The 20699-nt window shown below is 39.6% G+C and overlaps 1 protein-coding gene across 6 annotated transcripts in view; it reads right to left on the bottom strand.

The window, feature by feature from the left end:
* The window catches only part of ZDHHC21 (zDHHC palmitoyltransferase 21), a 78794-nt gene that overhangs the window by 50929 nt on the left and 7166 nt on the right, over positions 1 to 20699 (bottom strand). For all 6 annotated transcript variants that reach the window (XR_016441266.1, XR_016441267.1, XM_090038724.1 and 3 more), the window contains exons 2-5: positions 18801 to 19003; positions 15627 to 15725; positions 8785 to 8896; positions 7672 to 7810 (exon numbers count right to left, since the gene is read on the bottom strand). Coding sequence is in view for 4 of the 6 variants with exons in the window: in XM_090038724.1 (XP_089894850.1) it covers positions 7672 to 7810; positions 8785 to 8896; positions 15627 to 15725; positions 18801 to 18954 (504 nt within the window). In the remaining 2 variants the exon portion in view is untranslated. The remainder of the gene's footprint in view (positions 1 to 7671; positions 7811 to 8784; positions 8897 to 15626; positions 15726 to 18800; positions 19004 to 20699) is intronic.

The following is a 20699-nucleotide window of genomic DNA, read 5'->3' on the forward strand; positions in this document are numbered from 1 at the left end:
TATTTTTTGAAAAGTAGAATGAAGAAAAAAAATTGTCTAAGCAGTGCTGTCTAATTGGAGATCTGCAGGCTGCATGCAGACCATGAGACATTAAGTTGAGCTCTCTCCTGGCTGCTGCACCCTTCCATTGCTCCAGGAGCCAAAGTCTCTGGCCTCCCCCTCCATTATCTAGCTACTGCTTCCTGCCATTGGCCCAGGGGATGAGATACTGTGGCTCAGCACAGAGAACTGAGGATGAGTATGGGCTGTGAACTGAAGGGGGTAGGGGAGAGGGGTTTGCCCAAGATTATGTGTGCTGCAGCATAATGCAGCAATGTGGAGAGGAGTGTATAGTCCAGCAGTTGTGGGGAGGAGGACAGGGAACATGCAGAGTATCCCCTCAAACATGTCGTCTTGGGAGCTTGGAAGTCGGACAGGCCAATTCTAGAGTTCTGGCTGCGCAGAGCAGGGGCAGAACCTGATGTTCAGCTGACTCATTTTCCTTCTCTTGCTTAGGCTGTGAAGTAGTAGGAGAGAGATCAGAAGTGGCAAGTAGAGCGAAATTGTCCTGCAAAAGGTCATCTTGCTTGGTGGAACATATAGTGCACATTCAATTATATGGCATAGTCTTACACCCTGTAGATTTCTATGATGACACTAAAAAATACTTTCATTAAACATTTGGCTGCAGATTAATACCTCTTTTTTCCAAAATAACCATGCATAAGTAATATTGAAGAATTAGCAGAAGTAGAAAACCTACCATATCAAAAAGACTAGGAATTTTTAAAAAAAACAACCCCCCCCCCCCCCAAAAAAAACTTTGGGAGATTTAGTCATGATATATACCTCCTGTTTTTCAGTCTTATACAGCCTGATCTCACCATGATTTATAAACTGTTTCACCACCCTTCTCCCACCATGCTTTACCTGCTGGGAAGTAATTTAATATCCTTTTTGTTCATAAGGAAAACTAAGGCTTAAGTGGTTAGATAAAAAAAAATCAACAAGCTCTTACAGTGCGTTTTCATCAGTAGATCTCAGAGCACTTTACAAGAGTTCTGTATCACTATCTCCATTTTACAGACAGGGAAACTGAGACACAAAAGAGTAATTTGTCTGAAGCCACTCAGCAGGTCAACAGTCGACCAGACCTAGAAATGAAACTTCTATCTTCTGACTCCTAGTCCAGTGCCCCCCTGCTGCAAAGTGAATGCTAACTTAAGTTGCATACCAGAAAACAAAACCCAAGCAACTACATTTTACCAAAAACTGTGCTCTAGTTCAATACATGCAATTCACTAAAACTTTTCCTGCTCACTGTAAAAAGGAAGGTATTATGTGGAATGATGTCTTTCACTGTTCCCAAAATATATACTGTATACTGAGATGTTAGACAGATTCTACTACGCCACTAAAATAATCCTCTTTAGAACCACTAAACACTACAAGAGACAAAGGAGAAAAGAGACAAAAAGTAGTAAAGGCAGGGCCTTTTAAGATACAAACCTTTTCCTTTAGCAAAATTAATGTTTGAAAGACTTTACTAGAGGATTTATCTATGCGTAAGAGGGTTTACCAGCAGCCTGCCTACTTGAGATACAACATATACTAGTCCAAAACTTTTTTGACTGGTGTTCTTTAAACCAGTTCCTCAAATGGAATAGGATTTAACACTAAAAGTACATTTTTTCCTAGTGTCAATGCAAGGGTTTTTATGGAATAGCTATAAAATATAAACCAAGAATGAGGAAGATGGTTTTTAATCTTCTGTACAAGCTATATTTGAGGTTGCAAATTTTCCCAAAGACCTTGGAGCTGTAAGTTTGAATGATATACTGTATAGAAACTAAGAAACTCCCAAGACTGGTAACTTTCAGAAAAAAAATCAAACAGAGCTAGGTAAGAAATTCAATCACCACCTTACTTGAATTATAGGACATTTCCTGCCAGCATCCTGTTTGCAAGTCAACACGATTTTCATTGCTAAATCCAGTAGTTCTTCAGTTCTAGTAGTAATAGTACTCCTCCTACTGGACAAACAGAAGCAATGACTGCAATCCATCATTTAGACCAGTGGTCTCCAACCTTTTTTGATCACACACCCCTACCTATATAAATAGAAGTTCTACTATTTTCTTCCCACTTTGGAGACCACTGATTTAGACAACGCTAAAATGACAGACTAAATGCACACCAAAACAGACTGACTATGTAATCAAACACTGTCTAAGGTGGTGACAAATTTGAAACTGCCATATTTCATATTTCCATGCAAGTATGTCACTTCCTTTCTTTCAGACTACTGCCTATCTTAAGAAACATAAACGTAGTCTGTTTTGTTTTCTTAACTTCTAAAAGACAAAGGAAGGTCATGCGCTGGACAGATGAAAATTTAAATAAAAATACACATAAGAGGGAAGAAATACTATGGTATGCACAGTGAACATATCTTTGTATTAATTAACAAAAGATTAATTGGCATAATCTAAACTGGTGGTTTTATACCAGTATTTGAAATAATTTAAATTCTATTCTGATCTCATAGCTTCTACACTGTGTATACTAACGAATAAAAATAAAACAAAGATGAAGGCATGAGGCCAAAACTTTCACAAGTATTCTTAATGAGCAAAAAGAAAACCTAATTCCAGATGGCCATTTTTTTTTAATTTACCCAGTTTTTGGGTTTCATGGTAAACACAGCCACTGCCGATTAAGAATATGCAAGCTCCTGATTAATGCCAGCATTTCCATAAAGAATAGCACTTGCATGGATGGTCAAATGCACTGGAGTCCCTGAAATGCTGTGGCATTTCAAGCTTAATTTGTGTGAGAAGATTAAATGAATTTTGCAGGAGGTTTGCCTAAATTCCTAACTAATTATGACCAAATCCTCTTGTTGTTCCTGTAGTTTTGGTGCCAAAAGGGCTGGACAAATGATTTTGTAGCACACAATTCTGTGACATCAAATCCTTAGCAACACTATCAAATCAGCCAAATGGGACTCTGATGTCATCTTCCAAGCCAAAATGCTGGCTGAAATCCCAAACAAATTATATTTAATTTTCTGTCCTTTAATCTCAACCCCCAATCCTGCAGTTGAAAAACTGAAAAAAGGCAGCAGCTCAACACTAGTTTTATTAAAGTAAATCTGAAACAATTAGTAGCAGGCTATGCCTGCTGTCCCTTTTTAAGCAGGTATACAATGTACTCCATGCAAGTGCACACTTCTAGGACTAAAAAAAGGCTATACGCTGACCTGAACTTAATGTAACAATGTGCATTAAGTACAGAATAACCAACCTCAATCGTTGTTAGTTGTGTGCTATTAGCAACCCTGACAGGCTCCAGTTTTCAAGGTTTCAAATAGCAGCCCTTTGACAATTGATTCTCCTCTACAGCTTTCTCAAGTCAATATGCAAACAGAACACAATTACATTACAAAATAGAGTAAGGTTTGAAAGCTGCTATGTACTCAAGTGATTTTAACCATTAACCAACATGAAGATAACCAATACTACTCATAGGTTAATAGACAAAAAATTGGAAAATGCTTCATAGTATACAGTTACATGAATTTGTACTCTTATGCAATAGGCATGTAAAGGGCACTAATATGCTTTTACATGGTTTTGCACTCAACTTATGCATCCACATATTAAAATGAGGTGCAATCTACAAAATCATGTCAAACAGGGTTTTTAATTGTTGTATGTTAGGTCTGTACACAGCAGAGAGATGCTTCTAATCACCACCATCTTCTAAACCAGGGATGTCAAACATAAGACCTGGGGGGCCAGATCAGACATGAGGATCCTCTCCCATTCCCCCTACTACTGCTGCATACTCTGGTGGCTGCTCCAGCTGGACTGAGACCCACACCGCATGCAATGTGAATTCTGGAGCAGCTGGACCATGTGCTGCATGTGGCACAATTCAGCCAGAGCAGCAGCCATGCTGCACGTCGTGGCTGCCCTGGCTGGACTTTACCCAACACAGTTCCCACTCTGGGATGCATGCTGCAAGCAGCATTTCCCCCAACTGGTCTGGGATTTGTGCTGCATGCAGTGTTCGTAAGCACCACATGCAGCATGTGTACTGGAGCAGGTGATGCATGCAGCAGTCAAACAAGCTGCCAGGCTAGCCACAGTCTGGCTGAGGCAGCTGGCTTACGCAGCATGGCTGCCACACTGGCTGGACGGCACCTTATGTGGCACGCAGTCTGGCTCCAGGATCCACGCTGCACACAGCATGCATGGGTCCTAAACTGGCTAGAGCAGCCACTGGATCTGGTATGCTCGGGGCTACGGAGGGGGTCCGTGGGTCCAATCTGGGCCTCGAACTGGCCCCACACCAATCGTCCAGCCAATTGGTCTGGATAAGTTTGACACCCCTGTCCTAAGCAGATACATACATATTAAAGACAAACACTTCTCCATTTCTGCAATGGGGAGGAGAAGGAAAGGGACTAGAAATTAATAGAAAAGGGACCAGAAATTAACTTAGCTAACACACTGAGGAACCATGTGCACATAATATAATTCTTAGGATGGCAGAGTTTAAAAACTCTTTTATTTTGACACACATCATATTTAAAAGGTAGTCCAACAACATCGGGTCTCGGGCTGGACAACAATTATATTATTTTCAGCCTTTTTCCACCTCAAATATTTCAATGTTGTTTTTCCCTGTAAAAATCAAAGCTGACACCCTAAGACTTAAGAAAATATTTTATTTGAAGCATCCAAAGCACTTTTTTAAATATAGAGAAAATTTTCAAAGCCATTAAAACAACCATCAGAATACACATTGGTAGAAAAATGCCTGCCTGCACAGTTCAAAATTTTTATCCTAAAAAAATATATTCATATGGTAAGTATTATGTAGGTCAGTCCTGAAGTCTAATGCACAAACATCACTGCTTAAATCAATAAGAATTCTTCATGTCTAAAGCTTGCAAAAGCAAACCTCGAACGGTCATACCTTTAATGAGAACAGCAGGTTAGTTTACCAACTACTATTGCATTTGCCTTTGTTAAAGAAAACAGATGGCAGATGCATCTAATTACCTTTTGATCAAGGGAACATTTTTAAAACTACAATGTACTATACCTACGGACAGCTTTACTTATGAGTAACATTTCATCCTAGGAGTCCAAAGAACTTTAGTACTTTACAGGGGTGGGTGTAAATGATCAGAATTATCACACTTCTGCTTCAGAGTCACACTGGCAGTTTATATCAGCTGAGAATCAGGCCCTATAGGTCATGTTAGATAGAGGCAAGCATTTAACTCATTTTATAGATAAACTGAATACAAAGCCAGTAATTATGACAGCATCCTTAAAGCATCTGCCATTTTGCATAATTTGCTCATTTGTATTATTGTAGGAATAAGAAAATATGGGTCAGGAGGTATACAGTTAAATTCCATGAAAATACGAAGACTTTATAGGGCATTTGAACCGGGAATAAATATGTAGATTCATGGTAATTACCAAAAAGTCCAGTTTGATTAATTTAACTTTAAAAGTTAAATTAAAAAGATTAAAATATTTGTAATCTTTAAAAAGATTAAAAAACCATTGAGAGAATACAAGTGGATTATAATATAATATTGTATATTATTAAAATAATAGAGTATAATTGTATTATAAATAATACAGAGTATTTTAAAAGTGATCTGCAGAATCTAGAAAGAAGCTTTAGCAGCAGGTACTGAAATGTCCCACATGAACTGAGAAGAGCACTTCAATACCTTCATAAGTTAAACTTGCATCCTTTACCCCTTCTTGCATGTTCAAAGGTGGGTCTCTTGCATATACTTCACTGGGGACATCACACCCACTGTAGCTTAATATGGGAGCAAAACCAGATGCTTATAAGAGTAAGTCCCATTCTTTTCCAGTACTAGAAATTTTCAGAAAGTTTAATATTCTTATTTTATACCTTTTTAGATATAAAATAAAATAATAAACTTTACAAATGATCAATAAAGGGGGGAAAAAACGGGACTTACCTTACCCCATTATCAAGTGCCAGTCTCCAGCACTCCTGAAAGGTGGGTGTGATATCAACAACAGAGGATTTGCTAGGATGTCACATCAAGATGGAGCAAAAAGGATGCAGCACTCCAGGACTTGAAAAAAAACACAAAAATTAAGTACACATTACTGATTGCTAAAACACCACTGCTCTCTTCATTTGGGACATCCAACACACACTTTTAAGGAGGTAACTTAATTCATATTCAACAGTCAAGAATCTTTAAATCAGTTTTCTAGATTATCCTGTTTACTGTGTGTTTATCTGTCACTTATTGGCACAAGTTCAAAATTAATTCCAGGTTTTGGGGAGAGCCTTGTATACGTTGTTTTATAAACAAGGCCCTATGGAATCTCTCTCAAGAGATGGTGTTAGGTCTCTCAGACACTTTGAAAAGATGCAGCAAATTAAATTATAGCAAAATATTCCACTTAATATAAATAGTACTTAGTATAAATATCATGGAGCATTCCTTATGCTTCTACTCCAGAACCTGAAATCCAGTTACACAGGTTCCAATTCACTGTTGAAACCCATTGCACCAGGCAGCAAGATCTCAGCTTGGATCAAATTGCAATTCCTCACCTTAATAACCCCCCCACACTAGTTGCCTATTAAACAGTTCTATTTATTAAATAATATATATAAAATATTGTTTAATAAAAGGGACATTTTTCTCCAATTGTAATGGCTACATGACAATAATCACCTTTTGTGATGGGGTCTGAATGGAAAAGGTAAATTATCTTATGTGCTGACTGTCCCAGACAGTGAGGACAGGAGAAACATTTCAATGAACCCTGGAAGTGTTAGATTTCCACTCCTTTCTCCCAACTCCCAAGTATTTGCAAATCACTTTTAAAAGAAATGTAATTGTTTTTGTTCGTGTTTGCTTTACAGCAATTCCATTAGAAGTTAAGACTTGCGTCCATCAAAGAGAAATCGTGTTCCTTTATGTAACAGGTATTCCCTCACTTGCCAGAGTTCTATTTACTCACTTTTTAATACAAGTTTATATTAAATTCCATTTAAAATCTATAATCAAGATTATATATGGGGACCTACCAAAATCAAGGAGGCAGGAGGTCAACTTTGCGGACTGATTGTGAGGCTGGGCACCATTTTCATGGGCTTTCTCCCCCCCACAAACACCTCTGGTTGGCTGAGGCCTGGTGGTTCCACCCCTCACTGCTGATTCGCTAAGGATTGTTCATTGTGTGGCCCCGCCCTTCACCACTGATTGGCCAAAACAGCTGTCCATTGTGCAACCCTGCCCTTCATTGCTGATTGTTCGGTGGGGCATGTGATGGGCAGCCCTGTGAATCAATCAGCACCAGGGTGGTTGGGGGGGGGAGGAGGAGGAGGAGGGTGGAATGACGACAACAGATGGACATGTTTTCTTGGCTGCTCTCCTTCCCTAGGTGACTACAAGTAAGCTTTTTTAAAAAAATTACTATTTTGTGGATTTCATGGACACTGCCTGATTTCACAGTTTCTGCAAAATCACAAATTGAGTAGGTCTATAGATAGACAGATAGACAGAAAGACAGATACGTAAGATTTTAATCACTAGGATTCAAACTATGTTACATTAGAATAACAGTATGGAATATTTACCCTACTGTTTAACAATAAGTTTCTTACCCAGTTAGTTTTTTTCAATGGCAGAAAGTAATAGTAGTGGCAGAAATCAAGTATCAATGTATAGGAGCTAAGAAGCTGAGTGTAGAAACACAACTGCAGAAACAGCCAATGATTGTCCTCCCCAACACAGTTGTTAATCCTGCAGAGAAAGAAAGGCTATTATGTATAACATACATATGTATATACATACACGCGCACACACAAAGCCATAGTGAGCGAGTGAGTGGAGTGAGTGAGTGTGAAGCCTTGATCTTCCAGTTCCTCTGTCTCTCAAAGTATGATCATGAACATGTGAGAACAGGGGGAAGTGCAAATGTTTTCTTCATGGTAATTTTTATTAAAATGTTCTTCAGTCTTTTGTTTTCATACCTAGCTCTATGTGGGATTCTAAGCTTTTAACTGGTCGCTTTTAACTAGCTGCTTTTTTTTTTCTTTTAAAAATTTTTTACTCTTTATTATAAAGGTCAGAAAATAAAAAAAAACAAGTCCCTCCCTTTTATATATGTGTCAACTGCAATATCTAGGCTTTTAAAATGATGAGGGTTTCCACACAAGTAACAAAGACAAGACAACTTAATTTATTTATAACATGTGGCTAGATATGACAATTCACAGACTTTTTGCATTTTAAAGAGGAACCACAACAAAAGGAAAATGCTAAAACAGACTTCTTTGTTCTAGTTTATTTGACAACAAATTATTGCTACAATTAAGTGTTTAGATAGTAAAACCTTAACTTTTTAATGAAAATAGAGCTCAACTATTTTTTCCTGTGGCATTTTCTAACATTTGTAGACAAAATCTATAAGCATTCCATATGTATACAGTATCAGCATACAATGACCAGAGAAACAGAGTAAGCATCAATTTTACTTAGTAATTTCTTCTTATTTATCAGTATTTTTCTTTACAGGCATAGGTACATCTCAGAGCTGGCTACCTACACAACTTTATTCTAAAGCACTTTTATGAGGAAATGTTACTGAGAGAATAAGACTGCTGCAATAAGAGGTCTGAAGATAAGATAGCCTAATAAAAAAAAATTGTAAATTGAAGTCAACAAATAAGAATTTCAGCATCCTCAGATAGTATGAAGAAATCCTGAGGCCTTACCATGGACAGTGGTGATCCATTCTCCGAACACAGTGTCCACATCTACTACAGTGATGTGAACGTTTTGGTCTCATCATATTGCATTTGTTACATAACTCCCAAAATTCTCGTTCTAGAAAGGAAAATAAAAACAGGTTAAATGAACAGTTGCTAAAATGCAAACAAGGTTATTTAAGTAACTGTGATCTCTTTTATTAGACCAACTGAACAGCTGAAAAACTTGTTCTTTGTAAGCTTCTGGGCACATTTTATTATTTTTATAATATCTTTATATACTTGATTTTCTGTGGAAAAAATATTTTTCCTGCTATTAGTACCAGTGAGGATGGCACTAGGAAATCAACAAGCAAGCATCTCTTACCATATTTTATCTCTGGTATAACAGGGTTAGTATAATTTTGTTACCCATCCTACTACTTTGGGCTTATTTCTGGTCCTATTTTTTATCCTACTCTCTTTGTAGTAGGATTGGACCACAAAATATGCAAGAAGTAAATGTATTTTAATGATATCTCTTATTAGACATCCAACATCTCTTTCAGCCATACAGTTAGCACAATAAAAGATCTTAATAAATAACTCATCCTACTTCCCTTCACAGTCACTAAGACAGCATGAAACCTCTGGCTCAGAATGAGGGAAAAACTAGGAAGTAAGCATTTCTGTTTCTGCAATTAGTCTCATTTTACTTCCACTTGGATATTCTTTAAATGAATCACCAAGAAAATCTCCTATGACACAAAACTGACTAGTTAAACAAAAGACAAAGCAAACATTTCTGACCTGTCTGTCATCTGAGGCACAGTAAACTTTAAACATCTACTGTAACATGCCACAAATTAGGAATTTTCTAGACAAAACAACAGAAAGACATAGAAGATAAGGCTCATGTTTCAAAGGCATATACTAAATTTGGGTTCCCAGCCTGAGACACCTGGGGGGGGGATTTTTAGAGATATTAACACCTACAATTCTAGCTGAAGTCACTGTGGTCTTTCAATGCTCAACATCTCCAAAAACCAGATGTTATTTGCCACTAGTCCAGTACTCAAAATCAGCAGACACTTGTGAAACCCACAGCCACAGTGACTTGGCCAAGATCATATTACTGACACCATGATGCTGCTAGCCATGTAAAATATACTTTACTTCTTCTTCCTTTTGTCTTAGTTTAAGTAAAGATGTATGCTATAGAAGAAGACCAAAAAGCACTGATTGTCAGATCTTGAAATATAATTAAATGCCATAATGTTTTCCTTATTTTTTTTTTTAATTCAAGGAAGTCAAATATGCTTTATAAACCAAAAAAAGCTTTGCAGTTTTAATCAGGGAATTTTCTGAAAGTTTATATAGGAAAGTAATTTTCACTATGTATGGAAAAAAATTTAAATTAAAATTGGCACTTCTGAGCCTCCTGCTGGCAGCCCCCATCCTTCCCATCTTGCTGAAAAATGACATTTGCACACTGGCAATACAGAAGACCAAATATCTGAGATCATTAAACTAGTAATAATGCCAGATGGAAACTGATTTACAATCTGTTCCCATAAAACCAGTGTCACAAAGGTGTCACTCTTTAATAAGATAGCTACCATTAACAAGAGGCTCAAATACCCAAAGCTAGTTTTCAAATACAATTTATACTATGCAAAAACGTATCTCACCACATCAACCCACAAAATAGCACAGATCTGAAGTAATACCTAAATAAGAACTGAGACCACAAAATAGGACAAGTCACAAAAGCATTATCACAATTGACCCTAATTGCACCCTCTTCCAAAGAGGCAATAAAATTAATGAAGCCTGGGGGACTGACCCATCCCCTAACCTAATAAGTTCACCAAGGAAGGGAAGAAAACCTATCAGCAAGAGACAAACAATGGGGAGAAATCTGCAGTGCTTTTTTTGCATGGAAATGAATGAAGCCCTTCTTCTCCTGCACTATAAACTGTTCCATTTATAATATAACAATAAGACAAAACGTGCGACTCCTGGGTAGTAAGTCAAAAATACTGCTGCTCTGTGTAGAAGCTGAAATAAGTTGTTTAAGTGCATCAGCACTTAAGATTATTTTCAAGTTTTTAAATCTGAAATATCACCATATTTTCTTGGACTGGAGTGAAAGGCATAGTTATTAGGGGCACAGAAGACAACATTTGTATTTGGAAACACACCACAAGCAAAATTTCACCCACATATCCAAAGGTCAAAGCAAGAGGAAATTAAAATCAACTTCCATGTCTCCTTGTATTCTAGATGGCCTAACTCTTGCTTACTGGTTGGTAAGCAGACAAACACCCATGCTTTTCTCTTCAAAACAAGACACCCAGGACAGTGAGTATCTAGAGTAGTGGTCTCCAAAGTGGGGTGCATGCAAATATTTATTTTTTATCTAAAAACATAAGAAAGAAATTAAGCTTTACTAATATTTAATATACGGATTGACAATGGCGCCCTCACTTGGTCCCTATGTCAGATGGTCACATGTCACGTACAGTACGCTAGTTAGATGAGCACCTTGCATGAGCACCTTGCCGGGGTCATCTGACCCCGGTGCTCTTTCCTGCCAAGGCAGGGGGTCGGACTAGATGATCTACCTAGGTCCCTTCCGACTCTAGCTACTATGAAACTATGAAACTACATGTATATAATTTATAAATAAATAAATATACATATATTGGGGGTGCATGCTCAAAAATTTCTTACTGATAAGGGTGCACGATCAAAAAAGTTTGGAGACCACTGATCTAGAGAACAAACAAATGATCAAACAGAACTGGTCACAGGTAGAGCAGAGGTTCCCACCAGTGGTATGCAGACAACCTGTCTGTGGTAGACAGTGGATTTATTATAATTAATTTATATGACAAAAATGTGCTGGTGGTACTTAAGGTTGTATTGTTCTAAATTGGTCTGGAATGTCGGTGGGTGCAATACTTATACAAAAATCTGGCAGAAGGAAATGGACACTATTGTGGATATAGTAAAATACTTTTTCTATAATTTAACTGGCTGGAATTTTCCCATCTCTGTTGATGAACTTGTCTAAAATGTCCCACTATAATGCCTAAGCCAGAGGTGGGCAATATGCGGCCTGGGGGCCGATGTGGCCTGCCAGGCCATTCTATCCAGCCCAAGGGGCCCCTAAAAAATTTAGAAAATTAATATTTATCTGCCCTGGGCTGCCTGTCATGCAGCCCTCGATGGCTTGCCAAAACTCAGTAAGCGGCTCTCTGCCCAAATTATTGCCCGCCCCTGGCCTAAGCTAAAAATAACTGAACTATGCTCTCACTGAAGGAACTGCTTGGTGTTAGCCTCAGTCAGGAGCCCACGTCTTGTCTGTTTAGGTAGCTAGACGAGGCAATTACAAATCTAAAGCCCAATGCCAGAAGAAAGGCAGATTTTGTGCAGGAGTATTAAACTCATCAGACCTTGGGGACCTAGTAAATGGCATGGGATAGGTGCGCAGACTGGACTGGACCTGCAGAATGGCCCTGCATGCTGGACCCAGTTGTGGTAGCCAGAACCAGAGGGGTTACTATCATGAGCAATAAATATATGCTCTTGGAGGCATTTGGCAATTGTCTATGCAGTTAAAATTAGCTAATGAAAAGCTTGTAAGTTTGCAACCTGCAAGTAGAATTTGTCTGTCACAATTTAACCAAAGTGTTGAATCTGTCTGCGCTGATCATGGGACCGCTGAGCCCCCAAAATAAGCAGAGCTACAAGATTAGCTGATCTAACAGGTTTTTTTTAAAGGTCAAGCCATAACAAGAGCTGACCCACTAATATAATTAGCACATTCCAAGGAATCCATGAATAAGAAACTAAGAGAAGAGTAATGCTAATTTCAAACCTCAAAATAATGTGCTGTAATTTGCTTATTGGGTGAACCTGAGTTCGGGCGGTAACCCTTCATGATCATTTCTAACACCTTTTGATCCCATAGGGTAACAGCTATAGGGCAAGATTGTGAGTGGCTCTAAAGCCAACAGATTAGCATAAGATAAGGCATAAAGGAACTGCAGGTCAAGTGACCAGTTAGAAAGATGGGACAGAAGGACCATCACAGTGTGAGTGAGGACCAGATCCTGACCAAGGGACCTTCCCCGTGACCCCTCAGACAGCGTTGACTGGGGATGTCTGACTTTGCTGGAACAACTTGGTACACACCTGGCACAGAGGGACTGCTGATAAGTTGCCAACCCCATGTGGGAACTCTTTGTCATTCTGTCTATCTGTCGTTATCATTCATTATTAGCTCTTTATTACTGTACTTTCTGTTTGTCGCATTAACCTTTCTGTTAACTGCTGTATGCTAAGCTATAAGTAAATTTGACTTTACTTCACTCCCAACTCGCCTCCTCGATCCCAAACCCAGCAGCCTCACAGCTGATACACTCATGGCACCTAGCCAGCCTGTGACACCCAGTGCAGGTACCACATGCAACAAGTGCCCTGGACTGACCACACACTACACTTGCAGCATGACATCAATCCAACACACACTGAATGTAGCATGTGGGTCCACTCCAAGACCCATGAGCAGCTCCACAGGCCAGATATTTTACACCCGTGTCTTAGAGCAAATAAAATAGGACACTACAGACAACCTGCAAGTCCAGTACTCTGTGGTACTTGAGGAGCCCCAGTAGCTAGGAACAGAACACTAAGGATAAAAGCAGAGATATTACTTTGGATTCCTTCAGCCTTTGGTCCCCCACTGAAGTAGGTGCAAGACAGCCATTTACACAGGAAGCTTGAATGCCAATTAACTAGAACCAGCACAGATTGCCCCAGGGGAAAAATGTACCTCAGTTCTTCATGGGTACTTAAAGTGGGACAATGGGCTTATAAATTTGTCGGGTCCCAGAATAAAGGGCTTTGCCTATTTTGGAGAAATTCAATATCTACGTTTAGCCTAAGGTAGTATCTCCGCAAACATTTGCTAGCACATTCTAGAAGAGACCCCAGGTGATATGCTAACTCTGCAAGAGGCCTACTCTTAGAAAGTTGAACCTTTTAAACAAGATAGGCAGACAAGGTTCTTTGGGTAAATCTGGTATCTTTTGTTTGACCAACTTAAATAGTTGGAAAAAATTTTTTAGCAAACTTTCAGGTTTAAAAAATCCTTCGTCAGGCTGAGGAAGTCTCTGAAGTTGGTTCAAAATCGCTGTAGATCTGTGCAGCCCCTTTTGTTAGCAGCTTCATTTGTAACAGCTCCATACATAATTGATATTCTGTATTTACTGCAGGTAAATCTTCCTCTGCCTCCTTATCCCTTTCCCAGATTGTTAATGTCTGGGGTCTCGTGGGCTACCACGATACACACAAATAATATACAGGAAAAGAGAAAATAAAGGAAAAGGCACTGTTAATGTCAGCTTTACTGAGAGGAAGAGTTGCACATTGGCATCAGAAAAAAAAGAATTTTTTTTTTAAAAAAAAACCCTTGCATCATGCATTGTTCCAAACCCACTGATGTAACCATTCAGGAATATCCTATGGCAGCAGTTCCCGATCTGTAGTACAGGTACCACCAGTGATACTCAGACAACCTGTCAGTGGTACGCATTAACAGATTTATTATTATTACTTTATACGACAAAAATGTGCTGATGGTACTTAAGGTTGTATCGTTTTAAATTGGTGGTGCACAAGCCGTCAGAGTTTGGGAACTGCTGTCCTATGGTGATCCACCAAGGCCTGTCTGACCAAACATACTTCTTTCTTCTAAAGAACTATGCAGTTTGCATAGTAACATAAAGAACAGAAATAATAAAGAACAAACATATGGGTTGTTTAAAAAGCTGATAAGTTGCCTGATTTTTCTGAATGATTGGGCATACTGTCTTTGAAGCACACATTCTACGGCCTTGCATGTCTTTATCACAAAAGCTTCAACCTTAGATTCACTGACTTCAATTGCTATTAGCATCTTAAGAACCAGTTAAGGATAACCAGCTTCCATCAGATGCCTACCTCTCTTTTCTATGTTGTGGGACTGTCACCCTGGTCTTGTGGCACTACAATAGTTTGAATAAGATCACCAGACATGTAGTAAAATGTCTTTTCTCCTATCTGGTACCACCATTACACGGTTATAGGCCTGGTCTGAAAGTACAGATGCCCATATTTCCCTTGAGTAAATGGTTTGACTATAACACAAATACTACCTACTTGGGAAAACTACCTGGCCGAAGCTCTAGCAATTCAACATGATTTGTTATGCAAGTTTGATAAAAGAATGTTTGTACGTACGTAAGACCCCCATAGGCCAGATAAGGGATGCTAGGATGGTCCCCACCCAGACCATTCCCATGTGCTGGAGCCAGTGTGTCCCCTGGACTGGCCCAAGATGCTGCATACAGCATGTGACAGCCCTGCAGGTTGTGCCTGTGCCAGAATGGACCCATGTGTGGGCCCAGTCTGGGCCAACCTAACAGGCAGAGCCAACCTAGCCTGTGCCCCAAACACATGCCACACTGGGCCAATCTGAGACCCACAGACAAATCTGTTGGCCATCTTCAGCTTGCAACCAATTCTTTGACACCCTGACGTAAGGAATTATAGTAAACATTATACAGATTAGAAACAGTGACTTTAAAAAAAATACCTAGCATTTCTGGTCATTTTTTTTGTTTAAATTTTATCATCATTTCAACTAATGAAAGATGTTGATGCCTTCCATCACCCCCAAGAGCACTGTGGATTTTTTAAACAAATTTAAAGTAATCTGAACTCCTTCGTAGTTGGAAGTTATAACACTGAAAATATGATACAGATGAAAGTACAACAAAAGCAGCCAGTTCCATGCTATTTAAAAACATCTTTCATACCTGTTAGTGGTATCTTTGGGTTTTCCGGTAGTTTTCCTGGATCAGCTACCGAAGATCTCAATAATGAAACTATACAAAACAGTGAGCATAAGTAGTAGCCTGAAAAATAAATCCAAAATCATTCAGAATGACTCAAGCTAAAGATATGCATTAGTGTGTCATACATTAATCGGTTCAAGCAAAGCAAATGATCACTTTATAAGAATAAGGCAAGAAAGCATGCAATTAATGAAAAAAAATGAAAACTGACAAAATAATTAGCATACTGAAAAGTAAATCAGAATTAAACTTTTAATTTATTTAACAAAAGAAAAACAGGATCCTATCCTGTTTATTCAAACTGTATACACACACACACAGAGAAATATTATTAAAATCAAGCACTGAAAGGTAAAAAATGCCAAAATTGAGGTGGTCACTGCAACCTTAATTCAGGCCCATTGTGCATATAGATTATGATCTAGTTTTTAATTACATAATCATGCACAATTGTTTCTAGAAGATCCACGTCTCACTGAATGGAGAGAATAGAGGGTTCTCATTTCCCAGGTAGCTTTGTATCTAATTTCACAGGTTATTAATGAAATAAACCTAACTAACTCCCCCCCTCACCCCAAATCTCACCACATGGCATTTAATTGACATCGAAATATCACCTTTGTGCTAGCAAATTTTGGCCATCAACATATATGCTGAGCATCCATTTAAACACCAATTTTAACAGGAAAAAGCAGGTGACATCTTCCCCTGCTGCAGCAAACCTGTGTCTACTGCATCTGCATGGGGCACCACCACCATTGCTTCTCTGCTCTCCCTGCTGCCAGAGCCACAGAGCCACTGTAGGGAAGCCGCAGGATGCAAGAGTATGTTTGGGGGGGCACGGACAGGAGGGTGCCTGGGGCTCATGCCCTGCTTTCCCACCTATTATTACGTTACCGTCAAACACCAATTGCCAAACTACTTACTCCCCATTGCTGCACTGTGAATATTACAATACTTTCAACCAATTTTCTTACAAATATTTTGTGTTATATGTTGACTAAGGCCAAGCTATCTTTTTACATCTTTAAATTATGTATTCAGCATATTGGTTCAAATGTTTTCAACAGGCTTGTTCTCCTTTATGCTTGGGTTTAGTCCCAAGACTCATTTAATGCAGGGCTGTCCAATTTCTAAGTGGCCAGTGCCCACATGCCCCTCAGGCCACATTAGCAAATGTTGCACCAGCAGGGACCATTGACCCTGGACGTCAGACAGCTCTGATTTAATGTAAAATTTAAGAATGCTAGTAATTTTTAATATGGTATAAAAGCAAAACTTATAACAGCATTCTCTGCTTCAGAGAAATCAACAGTAATGCTCCCTGGTTAACAATAAGCAGCTGAACAAAAGTAATTCTAAGATCTTATGTAACTTCCAAACTTACTGTCAGGGTGTTCTTCATTTGAATTTAAAAATGCTAAAACATGAACCTGTGTTCACATGTCTAAAGAAAAGGTGCAATTCAGCTTTTAATAGCGCATAACAGGCTATTATGTATTTCCATACTCTGGTTACTATATGCTCACACACAAATAACTAGGAAATAGGACAGACAAACCAATTACAAATACAGTTGGGTTGTCTCATCCACAGTGGGAAGAGTACTATGCCAAGGCAGGTTCTACAAGAAAAGTGTGCTAAAATTTGACTGTTTGACAAACCAACAACATTTGCATATTGTGAGCTACACATTGACTATGTTAGGTATGGAAACAAACATTGGGTGGAACCAGGCTTATTAAATTCATTCAAAAAGCAAAATGTATTGACCCTGGGTGGTTGGAGTCAGATACAATGCAGCTTAATTTTCATAGGTACAGATGCTTCCCGCTGAAATCAGTGTTTAGGTACCCAAATTTCAAGTTGGAAATTTTAGCCTTTTTATTTAACTCTATCCATATAGTCCGTGCTGCACAGGATAACAAGATGGCAACAACCTCTGCCCTAAAAAGAACAACAGTTATAGAAAATGCTTGCTTTAGGACCATATCGCTGGGTAGCTACTGCAATTTCAAAGCTCCCCTTTGTACACCTACATCATCTTTGTAACTCAGAAGCTGGCCAGCAAGCTAGTTGTCCCACCTCTCAACGTTCTGTAGGACAAGGCATCCCAAAAGTCTCATCTTCACTGAAAAACTATCTTGAGTGCTGCCCTAACTTGAGGCACATCAACATATAAAACATCTTTAACTTGAAGGTACTGATGCTCTTAACTCAAAATGCTGGCCTTCAAGAGCCAAGTAAGGACCATATGTCAGCAGCTGAATTCTTAGATTAGGAATACAAACACAGACTAAGGCTACTTAATTGCTACTAGCCATTCAATGTTTTCCCATAGTTCTTCCCCAGATGCCAAACAAAGACTGACAAGTTCTCTCACACACAGCTCGGAAATAATTAATATGCTGACTCATTTCCCTGCAGCAAAAAAGAGCCATAGGATTGTATTCTCAGAAGTCTTAGTGCCAACCACTAATCTAGTAGTGCAGTGAGATAGTCTGTCCTAAAAGAAATAACCCAAGTATAGACAACCTGAGTGAACTCTGCAACGAACTTATATTCCAAACACACCTATAATCCTTTGCCCCAGCACCAGCTTCTTTATGATACTCCATCTGATACAGTCTTATCAAGGAACAGATGATGAATAGATATTTATTTGTTATTGTTTGGGAGCAGCTAATCATTTACAGGTTAGGAAGCAAAGACAGATGACATGATTCACATATGGCTGCACTAGAAGAAGACATAGTTATACAGAGATACTGAACCGTACCAAGTGACACGTCAGAACTCAGCTTCATTTTGCATGATTCTACCTAAAATGCAGACAGGTCCAGAATCTTAAGTAACAAGAAAATAAACAATTTACAAATACAGTTGTATTGTCTCATCCACAGTGGGAAGAGAACTATGCCAAAGCAGGTTCTACAAGAAAACCGTGCTAAAATTGCATAATTTGACTTAAGAATGGAAGTTCTTTCTTATTTTTGAGAGCCTGCTTCAACAACATTTTTGGTAGACTGCTCTCATGCTTCCTGATTTGATACTACAAAAGTTAGAAAAGATATTATTGTCCAGAGGTCCAGTTTTTACTAGGTGGAAAAGAGAAATTGAATAAAAATGACTTACACAAAATTGCCACAGCTGAAATATGTCCCTCTTCATAGTGAGGAAAGAGGATGACTTTGGGAATGAAGACTGTGTTGTAAAGCCAGACAAAGATAATAATGCCCATGCAGCACCAACCCTGAGGGTCAACCACAAAGTGAATCTGCAGCCCCATTGCATATAAATTGAAGACAATCGGTCTCACAGAGAGACAAAAAGACAACCTTAAAGAGAAAAAAAAGTGAAAATGTTAATATAAAATCATCATTATGGTTATCTAAGTGTTACTTAATATTGATAAAAGATTTCCTATATATTCAGTAGTATAATTGTTAATCATTTCACATACATAATTTTGGAAACTTTATTAAAACTGAAAACCTTCTCAGTCACACACACAGAGCTCATACACAGACCTGAGATATGCACATTTAGTTTCTTTTTCTTTTCCTTTGTTTTTGCCTATTCAACCCACCCTATTTCTTCAGACAAATTTTACCCAATCCTTAAAATCTGGATCTCTGCACACTTCTCTAGAAATCTGCAGTACTCTACATTATTCACACATTTACTCTTTCATAACCATTAAAGCTGAAAGAGAAAGGAACTACAATTTCATAACATCTTCCACTTGCCATGCTAAGTGCAGCAAGTCAAAATTATTATACATAGAACAAGTCAATAATTACCAGGGATCCTGGTTTTCTGTGTTTAAAAATAGCAAATTCTCTGATTTACAAAAGAACCCCTCCCCCTCCCCAAATTCTCTATTTACAACTCCCCAAATCCACATTTTTCCATTACTGAAATAAAACACCACTATATATATGTATGTATGTATCAGCTGAATGTTTATTGATACATTTACAAGTATAAAGTGATTTGGAAACCTACTAGTGCCTCAGTCACTATAATAAAACACATTCTAAACACCTATACATTTTGGTGTTTGATTTTGGGCTTATCATGGAAAATCAGAGCTCCCCCTGCTCCCTTCATTTACCAGGATGTGGGTCCAGCTGCAGCTGTTCCATGCTCCTCCCCACTGCTTTGTGGTTCTGAGCATCCATGCTATGCTGGTGCACAACTATTTCACTGCCCCTCACTCCTGACCCACAGCCCCCTGTGGCAGGGCACTGTAGGTGCCTGCAACTTTAAGGGCCTGAGCCAAACTGCCAGCAGGTGCCTGACTGCAGAAAGGGGAGCAGTGGCCGCACAGGGGCTGGGGGAGGAGGTTGGAGCTGTTGCTTGGGGGTACAGGGCTCCCAGCTCTGACCTCGGGCAGGGTGGGAGGGACCACAAGAATTGCTCCTGGGGCAGACGGGTCCCAGCTGCACCTAGGCAGCTCCAGCTGCGGCCCTGCCCCAGACACTGGGAGTTGTGAGCCCTGCTGGGGAGGCAGGTGGGAGGGCCCAGCTCTGCACCCTGCGGCTGGCATTGCACCCGACCACTCCATACTAGCCTGCGGGCCGTGCACCACTCCCCCCAGCCCCTGGATGTGCTGAGCTGTGGTGCAGGCAGGTGATGTCAGCTGTTCCCAGGGCCACTGCAGCAGGTATTGGAGTGAGTGTGGACAAGCAAAGCCCCAGGAGGTTCGGGGTGCAGCACTGCACAGCTGCAGACAGCTGGCATAAGACCTTCCTGGTGCTGCTGCAGCAGGGGCTAGCGTGAGCGGGAACAAGCTGCACCGTACCCCATGCCCCCCAGGGCTCCGCTTATTCCCACTCACCCCAGCACCTGCTGCAGTGGTCCTGGGAACAACCAATGCCAGCTGTGGAGGGAGCTATAATGGGAAGCGCATGCCTCTGGATCTGCATACCAGATGAAAGCAGGCTGCCACCTGCCCCAAGCACTGGGAAGAGCTCGGTGCCACCACCAGCCCCAGCCTGCAACAGCAGCCTGATCTTGTCCTGTGTGCAG

Source organism: Crocodylus siamensis, chromosome 3, assembly GCF_052110815.1.
Source record: "Crocodylus siamensis isolate JL-2025a chromosome 3, ASM5211081v1, whole genome shotgun sequence".
In the NCBI taxonomy this organism is placed as follows: Eukaryota; Metazoa; Chordata; order Crocodylia; family Crocodylidae; genus Crocodylus; species Crocodylus siamensis.